The sequence below is a fragment of the Oncorhynchus mykiss genome, chromosome 7, assembly GCF_057628025.1.
Source record: "Oncorhynchus mykiss isolate SJ-2025 chromosome 7, ASM5762802v1, whole genome shotgun sequence".
Classification (NCBI taxonomy): Eukaryota; Metazoa; Chordata; class Actinopteri; order Salmoniformes; family Salmonidae; genus Oncorhynchus; species Oncorhynchus mykiss.
Genome location: NC_143028.1, coordinates 17,781,450 through 17,800,494, shown reverse-complemented (window position 1 = coordinate 17,800,494; position 19,045 = coordinate 17,781,450). Strand labels below are relative to the sequence as shown.

General features: G+C 44.3%; 1 protein-coding gene and 1 pseudogene across 3 annotated transcripts in view; both read left to right on the top strand.

The window, feature by feature from the left end:
• The window catches only part of ahr1b (aryl hydrocarbon receptor 1b), a 76,577-nt gene that overhangs the window by 49,700 nt on the left and 7,832 nt on the right, over positions 1-19,045 (top strand). For 2 of the 3 annotated variants that reach the window (XM_021608872.3, XM_021608871.3), the window contains 3 exons: positions 6,596-6,798; positions 10,876-10,985; positions 16,927-17,068. In XM_021608872.3, coding sequence (XP_021464547.3) covers positions 6,596-6,798; positions 10,876-10,985; positions 16,927-17,068 — 455 coding nt within the window. Of the gene's footprint in view, positions 1-6,595; positions 6,799-9,770; positions 10,103-10,875; positions 10,986-16,926; positions 17,069-19,045 lie in introns of those variants that run through there. The other variant, XM_090240484.1, reaches the window with a different exon arrangement.
• On the top strand, positions 4,330-4,956 carry LOC149982337 (polyadenylate-binding protein 1A pseudogene; annotated as a pseudogene).

Sequence of the window (19,045 nt, the reverse complement as noted above, 5' to 3'; positions counted from 1 at the left end):
GTGTGGGTGTGTCAGAGCGGGACCTCCTGCCCGGTGAGCACAAGGGGGAGACCGTGGCATGACCCCCTCGCCCCCTCCGCTCCTTCTAGCCTCTCCGTCTTAACCAGTACAGATCAGGACTGTGCAGAGTAGCGGGGGGCTGGTGGTTGGGGACGGGAGGGGAGGGGGAAGGGAAGAAGAAGAAGAAAGGAGAGTAAGATTGGGGTACTTCTCATCTCTGCGGAGGTCATTTGCGTGAGCGGTAAGCCCAGGGTCTGTCTCGGACTAATTTCCATAACATTGTTTTGGTAATCCTATTGCTATTTGAGGGTAGATTCCTGACATCATTGCACCTCACCTTATGCCCAGCAGGATCAATGAACAAGTGCTAGGGGGAGATGGGAGGAGAGGGCCATAAGACCCACCACACCATCCTGGCCTCGCGTGAGAGGATACGGGCCGAGAGGAGCAGGAGAAATAGGAAACAGGGAGAGCAGAGGAGGGGTGGACAGAGTCAGGGAGAGGCTAGTTGAGGGGAGGAGGGAGGATGAGGCCCAACTTAAACTCATCAAGGAGAAGAAGAAAGAAAAGAATTCCAATTACCGTTCTCGTAAACCTTGTGCACCATTTTTATCTCATCTTTGAATTGTTGACGTAATCACTACAGAGGACGCAGAGCGGAGGACACGGTGTCCAGTTACATTACAGTACTTTGGTGTTTTATCCCTTCCTTGCATGTCCTCTATAATCTTCAATGACTTCCGTCTCCCCTCAAGGCCCCCTCAGCCTTGTACAAAGGGTGTGTCCCAAAAGACACCCTACCCCCTATATAAGTGCACTACTTTTGCCACAGCCCTATAAACCTCTTGTCAAAATCAGTGTGCTAAATTGGGGATAGGGTGCCATTTAGGACGTGGTCCAAGTCTCATCCGGGGGTCATCGGTTCCCTCCTAAACATCATGTTCGTATTATATGAGGGTTTTATTACATACAGCATGTTGTATTGTATCTGACTCTAGTAGAAGGATAATGAACAAGTTAATTGAATCCTTTTTGCTTTCCCTCGTTTTGCTGAAGTTCTGTGAACTCTAATTACATTCGCCCTCGAGCATTCAGCTGTTATAGAAAGTAAAAGAGAGGCATGTGCATTAATGATAATGTTCTTTTTTTTCTTCTCCCCGTTCTTGTTTTATAAATCAGACAATATTCAACATGACATTGTTCATTATAATAATGCCTGTCGTCTCGATCTCAAACACACAAGTCCTTGCACGGTTCTTGTTGTCGTTTGAATCCGTCAGCTAGTAGGCCATGAAATCTTAGGAGGCTACCGTTTGTCTCAGGAAAAAGCCATTTCTTCCTGTGAGAATGTCTTGCGTCGACATTCACTCATGTGCAACGTTATCTCCACAAAGATTGCACTGGAGACCGACTTTGAGCGGGAGACACAGCCCCATCAATATTCCAGTAGGAGATTCAAGCTGTCACACAAATCAAGCTCAAATAATTCTGCTTTTGCTGGTTTGACAGTTGCATGTCCCAGTGAATTGACACACATACAGTAGTTTCATTAGTTCATCCTGGTCGTCTGTGCTGTAATCTCTCGTGACACACTGTTAGCTGACCAGCGCATGCAATATTTGTTTCTGGTTCCGTGGTCATTCATAACCTAGTAGTAGCAAGTCCAGACCTTCATTACATAAACAGAAGGTGCCAGTATGTTCCTAACCTGAAGGTCCAGTGTGTTCCTAACCTGAAGGTCCAGTATGTTCCTAACCTGAAGGTCCAGTGTGTTCCTAACCTAAAGGTCCAGTATGTTCCTAACATAAAGGTCCAGCATGTTCCTAACCTGAAGGTCCAGTATGTTCCTAACCTGAAGGTCCAGTGTGTTCCTAACCTGAAGGTCCAGTATGTTCCTAACCTGAAGGTCCAGTATGTTCCTAACCTGAAGGTCCAGTATGTTCCTAACCTAAAGGTCCAGTGTGTTCCTAACCTAAAGGTCCAGTATGTTCCTAACCTAAAGGTCCAGCATGTTCCTAACCTGAAGGTCCAGTATGTTCCTAACCTGAAGGTCCAGTGTGTTCCTAACCTGAAGGTCCAGTATGTTCCTAACCTGAAGGTCCAGTATGTTCCTAACCTGAAGGTCCAGTATGTTCCTAACCTGAAGGTCCAGTGTGTTCCTAACCTAAAGGTCAAGTATGTTCCTAACCTAAAGGTCCAGTATGTTCCTAACCTGAAGGTCCAGTGTGTTCCTAACCTGAAGGTCCAGTATGTTCCTAACCTGAAGGTCCAGTGTGTTCCTAACCTGAAGGTCCAGTGTGTTCCTAACTTGAAGGTCCAGTGTGTTCCTAACCTGAAGGTCCAGTGTGTTCCTAACCTGAAGGTCCAGTATGTTCCTAACCTGAAGGTCCAGTATGTTCCTAACCTGAAGGTCCAGTATGTTCCTAACCTGAAGGTCCAGTATGTTCCTAACCTGCAGCTTAAGCAGAAATCCACAGAGCAGGCGTGAACTTCAAAATACCATCCCACCTCAACTCCTAGTAATTGCTCAAAGCCAATTAGCTCTACGTCCTGACGTTTTAACAGGGACAGAAGAAGAAGTTCCCTTTCATTAGCTCCATGACACTCATCACTGTCAGTGGAGGGACTGGTGTGTTACCGTGGAAACAGGCCACGGAGAAGGAACAGAACATAACATAGCTCTCTAAGTATCTTCTCCGATGCATCCTGTCCTGTCCTGTCATGTCACACAAAGAGCTCAGAGCGAGCCTGACACTGACATGTCACATGTCGGTTACTTACTATGAATATAAATAAGACTTTCTGCCTCCCCCAGCGAATCGTGAGACCTGCGTGCACTGCTGTTCTGAATTGTTTGTTATCAAGGTGTACCACGCATCTACGTGATGGAGATAGATGGATGGTTCTACTGTAGTGTAGTGTGTGGATGTGCGTGTGCGTTTCATTGTAAATTAGTGTAGTTCTACACTGTCCCTCTGGGGCTCTTGCAGGCAGGGGAGGAGGAGCGTCTGAAAGTTTTATCAGTCCAAAAGTCCACATGCAAAGGCTTCCCTGGCTTTTCTAATTAGCAATTTGATGAGCAGGGTCATGGCCTGCTGGGTTATGGCTGGGGATGACAGGGGATCCTGTATGTTTACAGTGTGATCAAAGGGCCTCCAGCCAGCCTAGCGAGGGACAGAGAGACAGGCTCAAAGATAGGCTCAGCCATTAAGACTGGGCTCTCTCTCTCCATCTTCTGCTCTCTCTCTCTCTCTCTCTCTGTGTCTCTCTCTCTCTCTCTCATCTTCTGCTCTCTCTCTCTCTCTCTCTCTCTCTCTCTCTCTCTCTGTCTTTGTGTGGGTGTCTCTCTCTCTCTTCTTTCTAGAGGTGACTGTTGTAAATAATGCTGATTGCGTGCGACGGGGAGAAACGAAACAGGCACTGTTTCAGGCACAGACACTGAGAAACAGGCACTGTTTCAGGCACAGACACTGAGAAACAGGCACTGTTTCAGGCACAGACACTGAGAAACAGGCACTGAGAAGTGAGCACACGTGATATCATCTTCATTGTCACAAAGGCAGCAGAGGAATATGTTATGCATTTGAACGGGAGAGCGAGGAGAGAGTCCTAGTCTCTCTCTAGAGTAGACTGCTGTGGTTGGCTACGGAAGATTGTTTGAAGCATTCACTCTCTCCTGACACTCCTCAGCTCTCTTTACCGCACACAAATGAATAACACCCCACTGTAGTATACACACAGATAGAAATAGCAAGCCTGACTGACCCAGAGCTCGATTAAATTTTTAAACGGTTCAGTTTTACAGGGGTATTGCTCATTCAACCTCTCACTGAAGGTGGAACGACTGTGAACCAAATGCTATTCCTCTAACGTGAGTCTGCACGATTTGACAATAACAATCATTCAAACCTACTAGTTTTCTATTTAAATTATTTGGCATACTTTTATCCATCGATGAAGAGGACATGCTTAGTGTTTGCCATGTGTATCCTGGGTTGATGTTATAATAGTAATTTCTGTCTATATATCTCTCTCTGACTTCCCAAACTGTAAAAAAAATAAATACAGATTGAGGTACATGTATCATGTATTTATGTGTTTAAAATGGAAATGTTTCTGTTTGCGATCTAAATCCTGTAAACTACATGACTATGATGCAATAAAGGGAAGATGGCACATCAGAGTTGCATTTGACGCTACATCACTTATGACATCACAAACAAGTCAGTTCCGGAGAATTTAAACACGTGACAGCTGTTCATTCACCTGTCATTCTGTGCTCTTGATCTAGCTTCGATAACGTGTGAATTAGGTCCAAAATCTCCAAAAATGAATTCTTTGTATGTTGATGACCTCCACCAAAACGTCACCGAAGCAGACCTAAACAAGATGTTGAGTGAGGCTGGACCAACCGTTTCTGTCCTTGTATGTAGGGATCGGGTTACACATCGTTCCCTCGGGTACGCCTACTTTAACTTTTATCAGCCAGACGATGCTGAGCGTGCCCTGCTCATGTTCAGCAATGATATGCTTGAAGGAAGATATCTGCGCATCATGAGGTCTGATCCTGACCATACCCTGAGGAAGAGTGGGGTGGGAAACATCTTCATCAGGAACCTGGACAAGAAGTCTATAACAAACAAAAACCTGTACGAGACCTTCTCAGCATTTGGAGACATCTACTCTAGCAAGGTAGTTTGTGACGAGAATGGCATGAGGATGCACAGAGAGCCGTGAACGAGATATGCAGGAAGGAGCTAAACGGGAGGCCGTGCCCAGAAGAAAGCAGAATGCCTGACGTTGCTGAAACTCAAGTTTGGGCAGAAGAAGCATGACCCCAAGGCCAAATACAGAGGTATAAATCTCTTTGTAAAGAACCTGGATGATGCCCTTAATGATAACCGTTTAAGGAAGGTGTTTTCTGCATTTGGAAAACAATCATCAGCGCCAAGGTGATGACGGAGAGCGGCCGGAGGCAAAGGCTTTTGTTTCCCTCTCCTCCCCCGAGGAGGCCACCAAGGCTGTGATGGAGATGAATGGCCGTATCGTGGGCACCAAGCCGCTTTAAGCTAAGGACCCTGGAACTAAACACCTCTCTCTGCAACTGTATCCTGGACTTCCTGATGGGCTGCCCCCAGGTGGTAAGGGTAGGTAACAACACATCCACCACACTAATCCTCAACACAGGGACCACTCAGGGGTGCGTGCTCAGTCCCCTCCTGTACTCCCTGTTCACTCATGACTGCACGGCCAGGCACGACTCCAACACCATCATTATGTTTGCCGATGACACAACAGTGTCATAGGCCTGATCAACGACAACAATGAGATAGCCTATAGGGAGGAGGTCAGACACCTGACCGTGTGGTGCAAGGACAACAACCTCTTCTTCAATGGGATCAAGACAAAGGAGATGATTGTGGACTACAGGAAAAGGAGGACCGAGCACGCCCCCATTCTCATCAATGGGGCTGTAGTGGAGCAGGTTGAGAGCTTCAAGTTCCTTGGCGTCCACATCATCAAAATAACATTTAATTTTATCTGTTATTTTACCAGGTAAGTTGACTGAGAACACATTCTCATTTGCAGCAACGACCTGGGGAATAGTTACAGGGGAGAGGAGGGGGATTAATGAGCCAATTGTAAACTGGGGATTCTTAGGTGACCATGATGGTTTGAGGGCCAGATTGGGAATTTAGCCAGGACACCGGGGTTAACACCCCTACTCTTACGATAAGTGCCATGGGATCTTTAATGACCTCAGAGAGTCAGGACACCCGTTTAACGTCCCATCCGAAAGACGGCACCCTACACAGGGCGGTGCCTAATCACTGCCCTGGGGCATTGGGATATTTTTTAGACCAGAGGAAAGAGTGCCTCCTACTGGCCCTCCAACACCACTTCCAGCAGCATCTGGTCTCCCATTCAGGAACTGACCAGGACCAACCCTGCTTAGCTTCAGAAGCAAGCCAGCAGTGGTATGCAGGGTGGTATGGTCCAAGCACACCAAGACAGTTGTGAGGAGGGCATGACAAAACCTATTCCCCCTCAGGAGACTGAAAAGATTTGGCATGGGTCCTCAGATCCTCAAAAGGTTTTACAGCTGCACCATCGAGAGCATCCTGACGGGTTGCATCACTGCCTGGTATGGCAACTGCTCGGCCTCCGACCGCAAGGCACTACAGAGAATAGTGCGTACGACCCAGTACATCACCGGGGCCAAGCTTCCTGCCATCCAGGACCTCTATGCCAGGTGGTGTCAGAGGAAGGCCCTAAAAATTGTCAAAGACTCCTCGACACCGGTACCCCCGCACATTGACTCCCGGTACCCCCTGTAAATAGCCCCACTATTGTTATTTTACTGCTGCTCTCTAATTATTTGCTATTCTTATCACTTACTTTTTAGTAAGCATTTCACTGTAAGGTCTACACCTGTTGTATTCGGCGCATGTGACAAATAAAATGTGATTTGATTTGATACTGTCGTTTCACGTTGCTATCCTCCCAAGTCTCGTTCATTACTCGGCTATTGGTTTCCGAACAAATACTGTATGAGAAAGCCTGGACCAACCAGCTCTTTGTTTTTTCTCCCCAGGCCCTGACCCTCCAAGGCCGTCTGAAGTTCCTGCATGGCCAGAACTGCCGGCTGGATGACGGCGGCAACGTGCCCCCCCAACTGGCCCTGTTTGCCATCGCTACCCCCCTCCAACCTCCATCCATCCTGGAGATCAGGACCAAGAACATGATCTTCAGGACCAAACACAAGCTGGACTTCACCCCCATGGCCTGCGATGCCAAGTATGCCCACACTATTTCAGTCTTATTATGATGGGATGTTGTTAAAGTTCCACCGGTTATAGCTGGTTGAATTAACATCATTAGAACCCCTTTTAAAAACAGAATTAGTTGTATTCTGGTTGTAATGATGTCATTTCAACCAGTTTTGCCTGCGGGGGTGTTGCTAGGGTGTTTGTTACTGTGAAGAGCAATTTCTTGTCATGTGGCTATAATATGTTTAAAGTAGTGGTAATTCAAACATGTTTTCACTGCCATTGATGTCCTATTGTATAATAGACTTGCAATGATTATTCTGTCCATATTCTGTCTCTAATAAAAAACAACTAAAAAGTGTTTTAAGTGAGAATAGTCTGAAGCCGGAAATGAAAGGAAATTCACGAGCACCACAATGCCTATTCCGCCCATGCTCTACTAAGGTTTTCCAGCACACAGCTTTGACCTACTACAATAGCTATGTTGGTATTGTACTTCAAACTATGTGTAGGCAGATTGAATAGGATTCAAACTTTCTCAAACAGCCTAATTCATGCTCTTGGAGGAGGTGCTTCCACAATAATGTGATTTGTACCACATGCAAGGTAAAGTATTTGATTCTTCACTCACCACAGTGAGAAGTTCTCATTATGCTACCTTTTCATGCTTTTTTTTATAAAATGAAAGAAAGCTTTGCTTTTATACTTACAAGACCATCAGGCTTGATTGAGCTGTTTCGTCTTGTAGTAATGTGGTGCATGCCTGTATTTGCTAAAACCTTTTATCATAATAACATCCTTTTTTAGGTGTAGCTGGCCAACATAACAACAGGTGGTGCGTGTGTAGCCGATGCGAAATGGCTAGCTAGTTAGCGGTGGTGCGCGCTGGTAGCGTTTCAATCGGTGGCGTCACTTGCTCTGAGACCTTGAAGTAGTGGTTCCCTTTGCTCTGCAAGGGCTGCGGCTTTTGTGGAGCGATGGGTAACGATGCTTCGAGGGTGACTGTGGACGTGTGCAGAGCGTCCCTGGTTCGCGCCCAGGTATGGGCGAGGGGATGGACTAAAGGTATACTGTTACACGTGCTTTGGACATAGTAGCTCAGATAGTTAGAGCCTGTCTGCATGCCTGATTTCTGTAACCGTTAGCTTACCTGTGTAATATTGACATAAGCTCAGAACCAATTGTGTTTCATATAAGTTATGTTTGTACTTGTATTTATTTTTGCAATAAAGATGGTGAAGCAACAATAATACGAATTTACAACAGGCCTAGGTCTAAAAATACATACAGCCAAATGATACATAGTTTGAAGTACAATATCAACATAGCTACTGTAGTTGGTGAAAGCTGTGTGCTGGAAAACCTTGGTAGAGCATGGGTGCTCGTGAATTTGCTTTCTTTTTTGGCTTCAGACCAATGCCTATTTATTCTCACTTAAAAATATATATTTTTACATTTTATTTCCATGTTCTTTACACTGGAAGGTGATTATGCAACATTATTATACAACATAATTAAGCAATAAGACCCGAGGGGGGGGTGGTATATGGCCAATATACCACAGCTAAGGGCTGTTATTTCGCACAACGTAATGTGAAGTGCCTGGATATAGCCCTTAGCTGTGGTATATTGGTCAGCTATTATAAACTGGTTACCAACGTAATTAGAAGAGTAAAAATACATGTTTTGTCATACCGGTGGTATACGGCGTTCAGCCAATCAGCATTCAGGGCTCAAACCACCCAGTTTATAATACAGCATAACACATGCTCTCCTTATTTATTGATAACATCCCAGTTTATACTCCTACTTATCATTGCTCAAAGCAAATTGGCAAGAGCAAGGAAACAAAGACTCAAGCAAATATTTACTCTGCGATTACACAATGTAGTGGGCTAGATGACTACAGGAGCGCAAAATATGGTTGAGCTGTCCGCAATGGAAGGGTTCTGAAAAAGTATTTCTCACCAAAGCGAGGTGTGACCGTGAATATATCATAGTCATCCACATCGGTGGAAATGACTAGGGACACAAAGGGGACAGCCCTGGTGCGTCAGACACGAGCTGATCAGGAGGTCGTCATCCAAATGTTCCCAGGACAACAGTGGTCTACACTGACATCGCACAGTGGAGGAGTTGGATGTTTCAGTGGGAGTAGGACATCAACACCCGGCGCCCGGCGCTCTGTCAACCAGCTGGTGTTTGCATATCTCTGTTACAGGCCATGCCCACAATCGGAAATTTTGTCATAAATCACAATGTCCCTGGGCAGTACCGTAGGGCAGGGTTTCCCAAACTTGGTCCTGGGCCCCCCCCCCCCCCCCCTGTTTTTTGCCCAGGCACTACACAGCTGATTCAAATAATCAAAGCTTGATGATGAGTTGGTTATTTGAATCATCTGTGTAGTGCTTAGGCAAAAACCAAGGGAGGGATGGCGTGCATCTCACGAATGAGTGCAACAACCTCCTCCTTGAGAGTGAGAGCTGATCTCTCCTCTGTTCTAGCAAGACCACCTAATACATGTAAATAAGTGTGTGTGTTGGGAGGGGGCTGTCAAAACTATAAATGAAGAATTGTCTAGATATGTCCTAATTAATTTGCAATATGTTAGCTAGGTGGCTAACGCTAACGTTAGCTAGGTGCCTAACGTTTTCTAGGATAGGGTTTAAGGTTAGGAGTGAGGTTAAAGGGTTATGTTAAAGGGTTTTAAGGTTATGAGAAGGGTTAGCTTACATGCTAAGTAGTTGCAAAGTAGCTAAAAAGTAGTAAGCCGTTAGCTAAAATTGTCCATGATGAGACTTAAACTATGTTTGAGTTGCTAGACATCCTTGTTATACGCCCATCCTTCCACCCTCAAGACTTTTCCTATTTCTGAAGTAAATCTCTATTTGTGATGGCATGTTATAGAAGGATCCATACACTTTTTTGTGATTTGGTACATGCCATTTACATGAAAAATAGAGATTTAGGTACAGTCTCCTTTAAGTAACCTTCTGTCTGATGTAACCATACCAAACGTAACATAAGATACTTATTTCAGTGTGCCAGATTTACATTTACTATGTTACGTATAGTCTATGAGACTGACTGGCACACAGAAATTCACTAAGCAAGCAATGATTCTGATGTTGTTTTAACCTGGTGCAGCACCCTCACTACGTTTTACTTGTGGATGGCGATTTGACATTTTCTGTGAACACACAGAAAAGTAATTTGACACTGTGTGCACGCATTTGGATCATAAATGTCAAGACGGCAAGAGAGACAGTTTATGCCGGAGCAGGAATTTATTCGACAAGTGTTATGAAACAGCGATGCTGTCAATCTGTCTGGTAAGCATGCACAACCGAGGTTCTGTTTACGTGTGTGTTTGGGGTTCAACCATTTACTACATGCGGTTCAACATAACTCACTCCCTGTTTCTTAACAAATCAATTTGTTTCCTTGGCTATGTTTTGTGGTCTTGGTTGTTCTTAGTCGAGGAAATGCAGCGTAACTAACTAACTGCAGGGTTTATCCTGTCTGAAATATGGCTACCTCGTTACCGTAACTTGGTCTGTACAATGCAAATTAATGTGATTAGAGTGGCAGTTTTCCCAACGTTTGGCGGTTTTAAACTGAACTATATAGTTAAAGTTAGTTACGTTATGATATATTGTGGCGCGTGAACTGACCGTACACATTATCTAATGTTAGTCTTACGTTGGCTAAAGTTACTTAGCTAGATAACTTTAAATTGGCTGCCAAGGACAATCGCTAGTTTATTTCTGCTCCAATTGCACGCAAGTGTTTAGGTCAGCAGTTTACACATGGTGACGTTAGCCTTGTGAAAAACCCTACTTGGCAAGATGTAGCTAGCTAGCTTTCATCACTTGTTGGGTTCTCGGTAACGGACGAACGGCTCACGACGAGAGGCGGGGAGTGTGTTGTGTACCACCTACAAGTTTATTTGAAATTTTCTTTTGAGATTTGTGTCATATTGATTTACATATGATGATGATAGGGATATTTTGAATTGAACACTGAGCTTCAACCAGTTGTCTATTATAGGCATTATCGTCTCGTCTATAATAAGGGTGTTTTTGTGAATGTTATTGCATTGCAGGGGGAAGATCGTGCTGGGCTACACCGAGGCTGAGCTCCGGGTTCGAGGCTCTGGATACCAGTTTATCCATGCAGCTGATATGCTCTACTGTGCTGAGAACCACGTCCGCAGTAAGGCTTTTACTATGACTTCTCTATCTTTTTTTAAAATAATGGAATATTCCAAATAACATTGGTTTAGAACAGTACCTTGACAATTAGACTTGATGTACACTACAAAAAAAATGTGGACACCTGCTCGTCGAACATCTCATTCCAATATCATGGGCATTCATATGGAGTTGGTCCTCCCCCTTTGCTACTATAACAGCCTCCACTGTTCTGGGAAGGCTTTCCAATAGATGTTGGAACATTTCTGCAGGGACTTGCTTCCGTTCATCCACAAGAGCATTAGTGAGGTCGGATACTGATCTGTCGGTGTTCCAATTCATCCCAAAGATGGATTTGAGTTCAGAGCTATGTGCAGGCCAGTCAAGTTCTTCCACAACGATCTCAACAAACCATTTCTGTATGGACCTCTCGTTGTTCACAGGGGCATTGACATGCTGAAACAGGAAAGGGAACGTTTGTGAAACATCACAGCACAGTTGAAAAAATGGATGGCGAAGGGAAATCAAAAATGGATGGTGTTAAGAGAGATGGGAGGAGTTGAGTGGAGCTGAAGGGTGGGATTAAAAACAACAAGATAACTTGTCAAATATGCTGTGTCCGTAAAATGTATATAGGTTCAGAACTTTTGTGAAACAGCACAGTTCAAAATATATAGCAAAATAGACATCAAACTGGATGAGCTTCAGCGATGAGAGGGGTTGATGGTAGCTGAAGGATAGGATGGAAAACAAACAAAAAATAACTATTGTAAAATGCATTGTCTGAAATGTGCAGTACCAGTCAAACGTTTGGACACACCTACTCGTTCAAGGTTTTTCTTTATTTTTACTATTTTTTTCCATTGTAGAATAATAGTGAAGACATCAAAACTATGAAATAACACCAAAAAAAGTGTTAAACAAATCAAAATATATTTGAGATTCTTCAATGTAGCCACCCTTTGCCTTGATGACAGCTTTGCACGCTCTTGGCATTCTCTCAACCACCTTCACCTGGAATGCTTTTCCAACAGTCTTGAAGGAGTTCCCACATATGCTGAGCACTTGTTGGCTGCTTTTTCTTCACTCTGCGGGCCAACCCATCTCAATTGGCTTGAGGTTGATTGTGGAGGCCAGGTCATCTGATGCAGCTCTCCATCTTGGTTAAATAGCCCTTACACAGCCTGGAGGTGTGTTGGGTCATTGTCCTGTTGAAAAACAAATGATAGTCCCACTAAGCGCAAACCAGATGCGATGGTGTACCGCTGCAGAATGCTGTGGTAACCATGTTGGTTAAGTGTGACTTGAATTCTAAATAAATAATTGACCGTGTCACCAGCAAAGCACCATCACACCACCTCCTCCATGCTTCACGGCGGGAACCACACATGCGGAGATCATCCATTCACCTACTCTGCTTCTCACAAAGACACGGCAGTTCGAACCAAAACTCTCAAATTTGGACTCATCGGACCAAAGAACAGATTTCCACTGGTCTAATGTCCATTGCTTGTGTTTCTTGGCCCAAGCAAGTCTCTTCTTATTGGTGTCCTTAAGTAGTGGTTTCTTTGCAGGAATTTGACCATGAAGGCCTGATTCACAGTCTCCTCTGAACAGATGCGGTTGAGATGTCTGTTACTTGAACTCTGTGAAGCATTTATTTGATCTGCATTTTAGAGGCTGGTACCTCTAATGAACTTATCTTCTGCAACAGAGATAACTCTTGGTCTTCCTTTCCTGTGGTGGTCCTCATGAGAGCCAGTTTCATCATAGCACTTGATAGTTTTTGCGACTGCACTTGAAGAAACTTCTTGACATTTTCCGGATTGACTGACCTTCATTTCTTAAAGTAAAAATGGACTGTCATTTCTCTTTTGCTTATTTTAGCTGTTCTTGCCATGATATGGACTTGGTCTTTTACCAAATAGGACTATCTTCTTTATACCACCACTACCTTGTCACAACACAACTGATTGGCTCAAACACATTAAGAAGGAAAGAAATTCCACAAATGAACATTTAAGAAGGCACACCTGTTAATTGAAATGCATTTCAGATGACTATCTCATGAAGCTGGTTGAGAGAATGCAAAGGGTAGCTACTTTGAAGAATCTCAGATATTAAATATATTTAGATTTCACTATTATACTACAATGTAGAAATTTGTAAAAAAAAATATATATATATAAAAATAAAGAAAAACCCTTGAATGAGTAGGTGTATCCAAACTTTTGACTGGTACTACTGTATATAGTATAAATAACCTGGAAGTAGAAGCCTAGGTGGGGTTGTCCATTAGTTTACTCCAATTAGGAGAGGGGTGGTAGGGTCAGGGCAAAATAAAAAGGAAAATATATTTTTAAAGGTGTGTATGTGTGTATATATATATATAAAAAATATATGGGGGATTGGAAATCATGCAGACAATTACATTGATGGAATCCACAATCTATCTGCAATATTAAAGCTCATCTACCCCCAAATTTTTTTTTTTTATAATAAAAATATATATATGGAAAGAGCCTTCCCCAAACGAAGCACAGACTCGCCTAGAATGTCATTGTATGGATTTCCTTAAGATGGAACTAAGGGGCCTAGCCTGAACCATGTAAAACAGTCCCAGACCATTATTTATCCTCCACCAAACTGTACAGGTGGCACGATGCATTGGGTCAGGTAGCATTCTCTTGGCATCCGCTAAAACCCAGATTCACCACTCCAGAGAACGTATTTCCACTGCTCCAGAGTCCAATGGCAGTGAGCTTTACACCACTCCAGCCGACGCTTGGCATTGTGCATGGTGATCTTACGCTCGGCCTTGGAAACGCATTTCATGAAGCTCCCGACGAACAGTTCTTGTGCTGACGTTGCTTCCAGAGGCCGTTTGGAACTCAGTAGAGAGTGTTGCAACCGAGGACAGACGGTTTTTATGCACTTCAGCACTCGCCAGTCCCATCTGTGAGCTTGTGTGGCCTACCACTTTGCGGCTGAGCCGTTGTTGCTCCTAGATGTTTCCACTTCATAATAACAGAACTTACAGTTGACCGGGGCAGCTCAAGCAGGGCAGAAATGTGACGAACTAACTTAGAAAGATGGCATCCTGTGACGGTGCCACTTTGAAAGTCACTGAGCTCTTCAGTACGAGCCATTCTACATACATTGTTTGTCTATGGAGATTGCATGGCTGTGTGTGTGATTTTATACACCTGTCAGCAACGGGTGTGGCTGAAATGGCCAAATCAATTCATTTGAATGGGTGTCCACATACACTACATAAGTATATTAGTACTACATAGAGCAATCTAATTATATTGCCAGCAGCATACCACCCTGCATACCACTGCTGGCTTGCTTCTGAAGCTAAGCAGGGTTGGTCCTGGTCAGTCCCTGGATGGGAGACCAGATGCTGCTGGAAGTGGTGTTGGAGGGCTAGTAGGAGGCACACTTTCCTCTGGTCTAAAAAATATCCCAGTCCCCCAGGGCAGTGATTGGGGACACTGCCCTGTGTAGGGTGCCGTCTTTCGGATGGGACGTTAAACGGGTGTCTTGACTCTCTGAGGTCATTAAAGATCCCATGGCACTTACCGTAAGAGTAGGGGTGTGAACCCCGGTATCCTGGCTAAAATTCCCAATCTGGCCCTCAAACCCTCACAGTCACCTAATAATCCCCAGTTTACAATTGGCTCATTCATCCCCCTCCTCTCCCCTGTAACTATTCCCCAGGTCGTTTCTGTAAATGCGAACGTGTTCTCAGTCAACTTACCTGGTAAAATAACAGATAAATAAATTTTCAAAATTCTGTGCAGTAAGCTAACTATGTGTGAGAGAGAGACCGAGACCTATTACATTAGCATGTAGACACAATTAACCTGTTCTAACCATGCATCACTACTCTCCATACTGCTCTTTACAGCTCAGTGGTTGATGGCAAATACAGTATAACTCCATCTCTCTAAGTTTACAATGTCACTTCCCCTTCCATCTCTCTGAGTTTCTAGTACATAACAAATCAAGCTCTCTGAGTTGAAATACTGGAGGGGACAATTTGCCTAATGATAGTTAAAATACACTAGTGAGCTCAAAACCAAGCATGATGTTATTCCTTATTATTGTTATTGGCCAATATCACTCCACCAACTTTTTGAGTTTAAATACTGGAGGGGACAATTTGCTTAATGAAAGTGTGAAAATAAACTAGTGAGTTATGTCAGTACAGTATATGCTGCCTTTTCAAACTTTTGACTCACAACCTTTTTATTGCTTTTGGAAAGTAGTCCGGGGTAGTAGGTTGGTGTCTCTAAAAGACGAGCGGTCAGATGGCTAGCAACACTGGCTAAAAGCTGCCTTGTGGGGAATCGTAGGTGACTTGTTTTATCTTGTTGTTGATACCATGTCTTGTTTTGACTGATTTCATGTCGATTCTAATTTTTAAAAATCGCTAGATGGCAAGCCAACAACTCTAACGATGTATTTGAGAGACAAGCGCTCATTGTGCAAATGAATTTATGTTTTCAATTAACATTTGGAAACCAAATCTAGTTTACATGTTGTCAGCGATTTAAACCAACCCCGTCTTTTCTGACACAAAGTTGCGCATGCAGCGTTTTTGTTGCTCGACAACCAACCCGTCTGTGTTTCTGTGTGGCACATGGATGGTTAGAGTGGAGAATATGTTTACAGATAATCCAGATTACGAAGGAGATTGTGCAAAGCCCAGAGTAGAGCAGAGTACCGCAGTGTGGTGAACTGGGGCCACATATCCATATCAGGAATGGAATAAAGATCTGAAGTCTACCAGGGGCCACTGAAACTGACACACTAATAAGAGTTTCAGTAGCACTGCAGGGGAACACATTGGGTGTAAATCTGCACTGTCTGCACATCTCTTTACTGCAAGCCTCTGTAGAACAATGGGTCTACAGTGCCTCACACCTGTGTCCGTTCACCACAATGAACCTACTCTGGAAAGCTGCACAGCTGAGACGTGCTGTACTCCACGACACACACAGCAAAGCCAACCAATAGGCAAGTTGGGAGAAGGATCAAGGAGAGTGTGTGTGTACATATCTAATTTTATTTGTCACATGCGCCGAATACAGCAAGTGTAGACTACCGTGAAATGCTTATTTACAAGCCCTTAACCAACAGTGCAGTTCAAGAAGAAGAAAGTATTCAACAAGTAGACTCAAAAAGTAACACAATAATGAGGCTATATACAGGGGGCAGCGGTACCGAGTCATTGTGCGGGGCTACAGGCTAGTTGAGGTCATCTGTACATGTAGGTGGGGGTGAAGTGACTATGCATAGCTAACAAACAAACAGCGAGTAGCAGCAGTGTACAAGGGGGGTCAATGTAAATTGTCTGGTGGCGATTTTTATGAATTGTTCAGCTGTCTTATGGCTTGGGGGTAGAAGCTTTTGAGGAGCCTCTTGGACCTAGACTTGGCGCTCCGGTACCGCTTGCCGTGCGGTAGCAGAGAAAACAGTCTATAACTTGGGTGACTGGAGTCTCTGACAATGTGGCTTTCCTCTGACACTGCCTATTATATAGATCCTGGATGGCAGGAAGCTTTGCCCCAACTATGTACTGGGCCGTTCCCACTACCCTCTGTAGCGCCTTACGGTCAGATGCCGAGCAGTTGCCATACCAGGCGTTGATACAACCGGTCAGGATGCTCTCAATGGTGCAGCTGTAGAACCTTTTGTGATAATGTTGTGGTAGGCCTGAGTGAGGTGTGACGGTGGTGCCTGCGTGCATAGGTGCATGTACACTCACACGTGTACAAATAGCATATTTCTGCAGACTTGCTTTTGTAAGCGTCATGAGTGTGTAGGGGTTGGTTCCATGCATGGGTGCACATATGTACCGTACTGTTGCCTGTGTTCAGTTATGATCATGATTGGTTCTGATACACCCCCCCCCCCCCCCTCCCCCCCTGACTCGGTGTCTTATGTGATTCCAGTGATCAAGACAGGGGAGAGCGGGCTGACGGTGTTCAGACTGCTCACTAAGGATAACCGCTGGAGGTGGGTCCAAGCCAACGCCAGACTGGTCTACAAGAACGGCAAGCCTGACTACATCATCGCCACCCAGAGGCCCCTGGTGTAAGTGCAGGTTTAGCCTCTTCACCCCTCCATAACCCAATTATTATCTTTTGAATACATTTTTAAACCTAAACACATTTCTGAGTGTTAAATGTGACACTAGAGTTGATTTAGCACTGGGGATGTTGCTTTGTTTGCATGAAGGATTTCAATGAGGGAATGAGGTGAATGGAATATGTCATTCTATACAGTCAGAGCTGTTTAGTCCGTAGTATTCGGGACTTTAGTCCATACAGTCGCCCATAGTCGTCCCTAGTGTTCTGGGAAGCTCTTTCTCGTCCTGCTCTTGTTCCCAGTGAGACAGAGGGAGGACAGTAGATTAGATATCATCACATTAATAGTATACTGTACACCGGGAGTTCCCAAACCTTTTTGGCCCGCAACCCCATATTGATATCTGAACATTCTCGCTACCCCCACCATATGAAAAAAAAAAAAACGTCATTTACTTTTTTAATGTGGGGCTTTGACAGTCAAGACATTTAAATAATGTATCTTATCTCACCACCACTAATGAGATGGGTGTGTTTGATGCATGTCATGTCGGAGCATCTCAAAGTCAGGAGACGTGGTCAACAGTGAGAACCGCATCTCTCCTGTCACGTCCAACCTGGATCGATATTTGGTTTTAACGCAGATGAGTGCACTGAATCAGCGTACCATGAGTTTTAATGCTCTGAGGGAGACTGCGTTGTATTCCCTTGGAGTCAAGAACCAAAACGTCTTCATAGTGACCGGTGAATGCATTGTCTGCAGCATTCAGTCACATGGCAGCTCGATCAGCTGTTCAATTTCACTTACCGGCACGTCAACTGACCCAGGATCACAGTCAGACGGATTTCGCTGATTCGTTCACTCATCCGTACAATTTGTTTGTATTTCCCTGCATGCTTGCCTTCAGTTTCGTTCAGTTCCCCAAATATGTCTGTTACGTAGGCAAGGAGACACGTTTTCTTTTCATTGCACAAAAGACACGTTTTCTTTTCATTGCACAAAGTCAACAAAGTCTGTAATTTTAAATCCATTGTGAATGACAACAGTTCCTTTCTCAATTTGAAAAATATTTTCAACAATACCCATCGACAACCACCCAACCTCGGTGTGAAACAGAACATTGTCATGCTCTGATCCCACATCTCCACATAGTTTTGTGAACGGGTGAACCCAGTACAGTTCACAATCGAATTTACCTGCTGCGTATCTCAAAGTTCTGCTCTCGGCGTATCCATTCTAGCTCAGTGGGTGTACCATCCAATGTTGTCCATATGGCAGAGGGAGACATGTTCATAACTAAAGTGCAGAGGCCCGGCCAGCCGTCCAGCGATAGATGGAGCCCCATCTGTGCAAAAGCACCACTATTCGATCCCATGGAATCTGTTTTTCAGCACATTGAGCATCCCCTGTGCCATATCAAGCTTGGCAATCGTGAGACAACAATATGTCCTCATGAATAGCATCCCACGGCATGCAGCGAACTAAAGTCAATGGTATGGGCATCTCGTCCCTCATCGCTAACATCCATTTGGAGAGAGCATAAGGTGGGGAGTTTGAGTCGTTCAGTCAGCTATAGCATCAATTTTTAGTTTCTGTGTTGTCTGACACAGGTTTTGATGTGAGTTTCTGTGCCTATGCTTCCCCACACATTGTTTTCTCCATATCAATTGCGGCCGGTAATGTCAGTCTCTGCAAGAGTGTGTGGTTTTGTAGCGGGGCTTAGCCATTCATCAACTGCAACGGTCAAGAGCGACCTTTTCCCACATTACAATGATTTTGAGAGACAAAAGATCTTATATAAAAAAAACATTTTTACCAGGATTTTGGAAATTCTCCCTCGACCCCATTTTCATATCAGGCGACCTGACATGGGTCACAACCCCTAGTTTGGGAACACACTGTTTAAATGAAGCTGCCACCAACTTTAAGGACACGCAACCTTAACTTTGCTGGAGTTTTATCCTAAACAATAAGAGTGTGTTC